At 38.3% G+C, this 8,780-nt stretch overlaps 1 protein-coding gene across 1 annotated transcript in view; it reads left to right on the top strand.

Annotated features, from left to right (window-relative positions):
• Nucleotides 1–2,615, top strand: part of LOC116893440 (killer cell immunoglobulin-like receptor 3DL1) — a 3,425-nt gene extending 810 nt beyond the window's left edge. The window contains exons 2-4 of the mRNA XM_032895208.1: nucleotides 1,192–1,320; nucleotides 2,268–2,317; nucleotides 2,420–2,615. Coding sequence (XP_032751099.1) covers nucleotides 1,192–1,320; nucleotides 2,268–2,317; nucleotides 2,420–2,563 — 323 coding nt within the window. The 3' untranslated portion in view covers nucleotides 2,564–2,615. The remainder of the gene's footprint in view (nucleotides 1–1,191; nucleotides 1,321–2,267; nucleotides 2,318–2,419) is intronic.
• The last annotated feature ends 6,165 nt before the right edge of the window (nucleotides 2,616–8,780 follow it).

Raw genomic sequence — 8,780 nt, 5'->3', positions numbered from 1 at the left:
CCTCAGGCAGTTCAATGTCCAATTTTCTGAGGAACCTCCAGACTGATTTCCAGAATGGTTGTACCAGTCTGCAACCCCACCAACAATGGAGGACTGTTCCTCTTTCTCAGAGGAACATCCACAGAGTGGAATCTTAATGTCAGCCTCCATGTTCTCTCCGTGACTTCTCTTGCAGTCTCCTCTGATACAGTCTCCTCCTCTTTCCTCAAACTTTTCTCCTGCCCATCCTTCCTTCTCATCCAATAACAGGCCTCATTCTTGTACCTGTCTTCACTTGTATGACAATCCTACAGATAGGACCTTATAAAAAGAAATAGAAAGAATGTTTTATAAAAATTCAACCTATGATGGAATAGACTTTATTTCATGTCTCTCCTTAAAGAGAATTAAATATCTGTTTCAACAGTATTGTAGATGTAAACTAACTGACCAATGTTACCAATCTCAATTAAGATACTAAACACATGCCCTGCACTGCCTGTCCTACAATTTTTTGCCCTTGGGTATAATAACCTTATATTCTTTATGTAGAAGGAAGAATGCTCAGTTTAGATGTAACAACATTACTACCTAAAACTATCACTTCTCCAAACATTTAGCAATTGCCTATCACTTCTTTGGTAAGGATGGGATCTCATGTCCAACTCCTCTCTCCATGCTGCATTGGTCTAGCTTGAACTTGCATTGGTCTTGGTCACTGTCACACCTTTTTATGAAGTTCATAAATGCAACTACCCTTCTATGTCTAGAAAAGAGTTTCCTTGTTTTATGGCCTTTTTTGCAATCTCATCTTCTATATCTCATGATCTCTGAGTATATAGAAAAGATATGATATAAACATCTCATTTATGGTCAAGAATTCTATAGTCCCTCATTCTCCACAACAATTCCAGTTGTGGATATCTGTATAAATAACATTCTGTCACAAATGCAAGCACTTATGCTGAAAGTTGAGAAATGCATTAAAATGAATCTAAGCATAAGTCTCTAAGAGTCAATTATACTATACTCTTATATACAGTTATATAATACTATATCCAATTAGCAGAGTAAGAGTAGTTGGTTCTCCATCAAGTCCATTATCCTAAAGAAATATTATATTAATTATCCAAAAATTAATAAATATTATGCAATGTAACAAAATGGTGATCTTAACATTTACTTCTTAATTGGGTTCACATTTTTCTCCAGATAACCTCAAGAACCTGCATATTCAAATTGGGCTCTTAGTGACCATGGTCCTTGTCTTCCTCCTCCTCATCATCATCATCATTTATTTTTCTTACTTTTCCAAAAAGAGTAAGTCTCAGAAACAAGCAGGTGGGTTTCATCTGCGTAGTATGATTTTTTAAAAAAGAGTGGAGGAATACTGGTGTATATTTTCCCTTACAAGAGAACATTTGGCACAAGACAAGGAAAATTAAGATGGGGCTTTCTAGAGCTGAAGGGGCTTGCAACCCCATATGAACAACAATGCCAACCAACCAGAGCTTCCAAGGACTAAACCACTACCCAAAGACTATACACGGGCTGATCCAGGGCTCCAACTGCATATGCAGCAGAGAATAGTCTTGTTGGAGCACCAGTGGGAGGAGAAGCCCTTGGTCCTGCCAACTTGGACTCCCAGTGCAAGGGAATGCTGGGGGGTGGTAAGGGAGGTGGATGGGGGAACACCAATATGGAGGAGGGGGTGGGAATGCAGGCTTATGGACAGGAAACTGGGAAGGGAATAACATTTGAAATTTAAGTAAATACATATATCTAATAAAATTTTTTAAAAACACAGGGCTTTCTAGAGAGAGCAACAGAGATCCTGGACTTTTTCTCAGCTCGTAGAACACAGACTAAAATCTCAGTGCATCTTCTGCAACTTCATATTTAAAGCATGAAGTGTTATATCAGGAAATTCGTGTGTGTGTGTGTGTGTGTGTGTGTGTGTGTGTGTGTGTGTGTGTGTGTGTGCAGAAAGAGAGAGAGGCAAAGACAGAGATAAACAGAGAAAGAGACAGAGAGAGACACAGAGACAGAGATGATTGGATGAAAAGGGAGATGGAGGGAGAGAGAATGTAGTAAAGAAAGAATTGTGAGGATGGAGCATGTGTAGGATGGAGCTCTAAACAAAGAGAGGCAGATTTCTGAGTCTGTTTTGCAGCAGGTAATGAGCCATGGTTTTTACCACATGTCCTACTAGCACATTAGATTTGAAATGAGAATGCTGGAGTACTTCACTATTTCTTTTTAATTTCTCCTGTCTCCTAAAAATACAGGCAGCATTTCAGAACAAGAGTCTAAAGTTAAAGCAACAATAAACAGACAGGTAGGTCTTCCTGAGCATGCTATCTTCTACCCAGTCTAATATCCCCTCATACTCTGCAATAATATATGCATACAACATCATATAATATTTACCTCTTTTTAGGATCCTGAAAGACAAGAAGAGCAGGAGGTGACATACATAGAATTTGAGCAGAGGATCTTCAACAAAACCTTGATGCCTCCTATTTTCCAGAGTCCCAAGGAGTTTTCTATAGATACTGTTGTGTACACGGAAGTTATGAAATGATAAACTGAGATCAAAGAATATCTTCGCCCTATGAGTTCTCAAAGAAAGATCCAAGGAAGTCTTTTTCGGAAAACAGAGCCCATCCATCAACAAAGACTGTTTGATGCAGTGAAATAAGAGCTGAAATATGAAGGCAGAGGTCTTTAACTTTGGGATTATCCTTCATTATTCCAATACAGTTCTAATGTAGCATGCCTTTGCATAAAAAGACTATGGTCTTCACTGACCACTGGACAGAAATCAAAGTCTACTGATTAGTCCATGGTTCTCTACTTTTTTCATTGCTGCAGACCTCTACAATCTAACCAGCTATGTTTTCTAGAGCTCCTTGAAGCTGTACTCTGTCTTACAATTACATACCAACAAAAGGCTCATTCTTTTTATTACTATATATTACCAATATGTAATAATGTTGTACAACATAAGGGTTCTCATAGGAATCTTATTTGTTTGTAGGTAGGGATAGATAGATAGATAGATAGATAGATAGATAGATAGATAGAGATTGATAGATATTTTTCACACCCAGTTACCCTACCTTGACTCTCTACCACTCCTGTTAACATCCTCTCGGAAGCCTAATTTTAACACAGAGCCTTAACATATGCTGTTCTGTGTTCTCCAGGTGCTACCTGCTAAAGTCTTCTACCAGGAGCATGTACTCAAAATCCAAGAGGTCACATAAGACACAAAACTCCAAGAAGATGCCTTACTGAATGTAAAGACTCAATAGCCACCAGAACCCAATATCACTTAGGCCAAAAGAAAAGAGGAGAAACAAAACCAAGGGGAAAACATCAAAAACACCCATTTAATAAAGATAAACTCAGAAATCAGCACCTAAACCTTTAATAACCACAAAGCCCAGGTGACTGGAAGACAATGTAAGAACACAATTAATAACATCCAGGGCAATATAGCACCACCAGAGCCCATATATCCTACTATACAGCAGACCCTGGATAGTCCAACACAGCAGAACCAGATGAAAATGGCCGTAAATACAATCTTATGAAGATGATAAAGACCTTTAAAGAGAAAATAAATCCCTTAAAGAAATACAAAATTATAATCAAATGGGTGAAGGAAATGGGGAAAAGTTTAAGATCTGAAAACAGAAATAGCAGTCATAAAGAAAACACAAACTGATGGAATCCTGAATCAAAAGCTAGGTATGTGAACAGAAACTACAGGTGCAAGCATCACCAACAGAATACAAAATATGGAAGAGAGAATCTCAGGCATAGAAGATTTTATAGAAGAAATTAATACATCAGTCAAAGAAATTCCCACCCCTAGTCAAGGACGTATTGTCAAATGATAGGAATTAGGAAAGGAAGAGTTGGGTTTAGAATATTAATACTATTAAAATGGCCATGCTCCAATGGAAGGCCATACATCCAAGAATAGATAAGCATCACAAATTTAAATTTGTGAATTAAAAGAAAAGAGAGAGAACAAAAGTTAGTTGATACATTCAGGAGGAGTTGGGTCAGGGGCTGAATAAGATCAAAGCACATTGGATATAATTTTTAAATATACAATAAAAATGAAACAAAAATGCAGATGGTAAATGGTTCTGTCATATGTAGTTTCTCACATGGAATTCTGAGAATACATATAAGATGTGACATACATGTAAGTAATGGTAGGGAGGACCCTTTTAGAATGCTCTGGGGTTTATAACTGTAAAATGTGAAATGGACAGCATTTCATATGTCATGATGCACTGTGAAGGGTGAATGTATTGATCCCACTCTATTGTCGTTCTGCAGTTTTCCTGACTTTGGCAGACTGGATGACAGTGATTCCTCAATTTTTATTTCTTAAAAGTTACTTGTAAATAATTCTCTTTTCAAGTGACTTGCTCATAAGTGTTCCATCTCACTAGCCTTATATAACTAATAGAACACAAAGACTTAAGTGTTCAGAGGGCTAATTTGACATAGATACTAGTGTTTAGTTCATCTGCTTTGTAATGCATGCAAATATAACACCTTTAAAACAATAATTAAATTCCCTAAGGAAAAAATGTGAAATCCAGACCATTCCCTTACATGTAGTATTTGTATAAAATTTTCCCTTCTGATTGCTTTCTCCCTTTTTCAGTCCCCAATTACCTCCTGTTCAGGAGAAACAGAAATTCAAGGAGCATTTCATTGTTCCTGGGAAGGAAGTCAAATTTACCCTCCTGTTTACTTACAGGTCTCTGGTGCAAAAGTTAGAAATGAGTAGTCCCTAGAGGTGCCACACTGCCACCAAACAACTTCTGTCACTGTAAAGATTGAGAATACCAGAGTGGAAATGGAAAGGCTAAGATTAAAGAGACATGAGACAGCTGAGTCAAAACAAGAGGCCAAGCAGTATTTATTCCTAAATTTCCACAATAAAGAAGAATCATTTGCTCACTACCTTTAGAGTCTGGTTCTATATACAATTTCTAGATGTATTTATTAGAAAAAAAGAGTGATAAAGGAGAAATAGGTGATCAATGATGCTGTCTATCCTCTTCTTGTGGAAAGCTTTTTGAGTTTGGTAAGAAGAAACACATACTTCATCCAGACCCAAAAAGACAAACATGGCATGTATTCACTAATTAGTGGATATTAGCAAAGTAAAGGACAAAAACAATGCTATAATCTACAAACCCAGAGATGATAAATAACAAGAAGGTCTCAAGTGTGGAATATATGAATCACACTGTGAAAGGGAAATAGAATAGATATAGTGGGTGGGTGGGGCGAGGGTTCTTGTTGGAGAGTGGTGATGGGAACTGGGGGGGTTGGGGATGAAAGATGGAAAGAGATAAAACTGGAATTGGAGTGTGTCTCTGTGATGATCTTAAAGTGTAGTACAATAGAAAGTCTCAGAATTCTATGACAGTGTTCCTAGCTAAGACACGTGGAAATGGGGGAAACAAATCCTGAACCAGCATGACTTCCACTGGAGGGACAGAGACAGCAAACCAGCCACAAAATCTTCAACCTACAATTAGTCCTGCCTACATGATGTGCTGGAGTAAAAGTGGCACAGAAATTGTGGGAGGGACCAAACAATGACTATATCAGCTTGAGATCCATGCCATGAGATACAGCCCACTCCTGACACTGCTTAGAGGACCAAGAAAAAGAGGTTTGATATCCCAGAGATCTAAGATAGAACAAAACATGTCTGGAAATAGTCAATGAAATGAATCCTGATGATATTCATCTGTGCTCATCAATTGTTACCTAGCCCAATTGTCCTCAAAGAGACTCAGCCAGAAATTGATGGAAACAAATGCCAAGACCCACAGCTAAACATTAGGCAGAGCTTGACCAGTTCTATGGAATGGAAGAAGGAAAATTTGTAGGAGCCAGAGAGGTCATGGACACCACAAAAAAAAAAACCTATGGGACCTAACTTAGCTTCATAGGAGCTCACAGAGACTGAAGAACCAACAGCCCCTTGCATGGGACTAATCTAGGTCCTCTGAACATGTGTTACAGTTGTGTGGTTTAGTCTTCTTGTAGGACTCCTAATAGTGTAAGCAGGGACTGTCTCTGACTCTGCTGTCTGCTTTTGGGACCCTTTCTTCTTACTGGATTTACTCATCCAACCACAGTAGGAGAGGAGGTGGTTAATCTTACTACAACTCAATAGGCCATGATTGCTTGATATCCATGGTAGGCCTGACTTCATCTGAAGAAAAAAGGAAAAGTGTATGGGGTACAGAAAGAGGAAATTTGGAAAGGAGAAGAGAAAAGCAAAACTGCAGTTGGGATATTAAAAATAAATAAATAGTACATGATTGGGTGACATCATATCATTCACAATGCTGTGCGCTGGGACTCTCTTTAGTTCCACTTTCCCCCAAAGAAGACATCCCATGTCATTGCTATGCTATCATTCCCCACTCTCGCCTCCTCTGGATTCCTAGGGAGCACTGTTCTTTATAACAATTGCTTGCTTGACTCTTCACTCCCATAATTATGTTCAACAATACATAATTCTATCTCCACTGTGGAAGCAGGGTGCTAAAACTTAGAGGAACCATGTGCGTTATGATTCTCATGAGAATAACCCACATAGCCTCATATATGGCAAGTTTGGTCCCTAGCTGCTGATAATATTTTGGAAGGCTGTGGAAACCAAAAATTTGCTGATGGAAGGAGTTCATTGAGATCTTGTCCTTTGGGGTTGTATTTAGTCTTTATCTCCTTCACCTGTTTCTTTTTGCTTCTAGACTGCCATTAAATCATATCCTATGCTCTTCCACACTACTGTCTCCATGGTGTTATGCCACACCATAAAAACAGCAGTAAAGTTAGCGTACCATATTTTTGGTCTTTTGAAGACAGGAGACAACATAAATCTCCCTTTAGGTTATTCTAAGGCATTTTCTATAGTAACTAAAACTACCATGCCAATCATTGAAATCATCAAATTAAAGACTGGACAAGACTGGTTTGGAAACTGGCAATGTCAATTCAGATTCTGAAATCTGCATATGGGTAGAACATTATCAATTAGAGTAGTCCTAAAATAATAGAAATGTTGTTATAATATACAATAGAAAGATGATGAATTCTATGGCACAAAGCTGAGATACATGGAGCTGGATAGGGGAAGATCACAGGGCAGAATCCAGGACTCCACAGAGAACAAAAAAAAAGCTAATTTTCTTTTTGGATTCCTTCATTATGGTTCACTGTCAGTTTTATCTCAAATTAGAGTTAAAATTTAAATCTTATATTAAAATTAAAATTTTTACATGAAAATTTCAGTAAATTTACATATACTCATTAACCAAGTGTTACAATATCACTATTAAATTGCTTCAAAATTGACATTTTTATTGGTTATTTTATTTATTTGCATTTCAAATATTCTCTCCCCTCTGCAAACCCCCTATGAAAATTCCCCCTCCCCTTTGCATCTAAGAGGTTGCTCCCCCACCCACCCTCCAACTCCCACCTCACTTCTGGGACATAAAGCCTCCACAGGACTAAGGGCTTCCCAGCACATTGATGCAAGATAAGGCAACCCTCTACTACAAATGTAGCTGGAGCCATGGACCCATTCACATATACTCTTTGGTTGGTGGTTTAGTTACTGGAAACTCTGGGGAGTCCAGTTAGTTGATATTGTTGTTCTTCCTATGAAGTTGCAATCTCTTTGTGCTCCTTAAGTACTTCCCAAACTCTTCCCTTGGGGTCCCTGGGCTCAGCCCAATCATTGACTGTATTGGCATCAGTATTAGTCAATTGCTGGCAGAGCCTTTCAGAGGAGAGCTATGCTAAGCTCCTGTCAGCAAGCACACCTTGGCATCAGCAATAGTGTCTGAACTTAGTGTCTGCAGACAGGATGGATGCCTAGATGGGGCAGTCTCTAGATGGCCTTTCCCTCAGTCTCTAGACCATTTTTTCCTCCCTGTATTTCCTTTAGACACGAACAACTTGGGGTCAAATTTTTTGAGATGGGTGAGTAGCACCATACCTCAACTGGGGACCATGCTTATCTACTCAAGATGTTCTTTTTTTTTTTTTTTTAGGTGTTGCACACGTGGATCTTTATTTACTGCCCTCCCACCTTGAAAACAAGTATAATTATTTATTTATTTATCAAACAGAATTTTACACAATATTTTTTGAGCATATTCTCTCTCCTTTCTTAATCACTTCCCTAAACAGCTAACTTCATGTTCTTTCTCTTTGTTAAAAAAAAAAACACCCACAAAAATCCTAGAGTCTGATCTGTATTGGCCAACTACTCCTGAGTGTGAGGTAAGTCCTGGAATGCTGATAATACCCAGGGTCACTCCCTTGAAGAAAACCAATTTTCTCTCTCTTAATAGCTATCAGTTGCAAATAGGTTCTTGACTAGGGTTGGTATTTTGTGTCCACTTCCCCCACTCCATACAGCTTTCTTGTTCTGCAAAAACAAATTTTATTCGTCATCTATGGCTACCAAATAATGCTGGAAGAATACCTTGTGTCTTAAACCTCCTCTGAGAAAAGGTGATTCGGTGTCATTAACGATCAATCTCAGGAGAGAGCCACCCTACCTAGAAAAGGAACCATAGCCCTTGAGCTCCTACTGCATGCAGACGATCTATGCATTCCACATCAGAAAGGTAGAGAGGAAAGTCCTAGTCTTTTTTTTTGTGTGTGTGTGTGTGTTTTCTTTCCTCAAATTTTTCATATTGTTTTTTTTTTCTATTTTTTTTATTAACTTG

The sequence above is a fragment of the Rattus rattus genome, chromosome 2, assembly GCF_011064425.1.
Source record: "Rattus rattus isolate New Zealand chromosome 2, Rrattus_CSIRO_v1, whole genome shotgun sequence".
Lineage (NCBI taxonomy): Eukaryota > Metazoa > Chordata > Mammalia > Rodentia > Muridae > Rattus > Rattus rattus.
The sequence above is the reverse complement of the archived record's forward strand: the minus strand, read 5'-3'. Positions and strand labels throughout refer to the sequence as shown.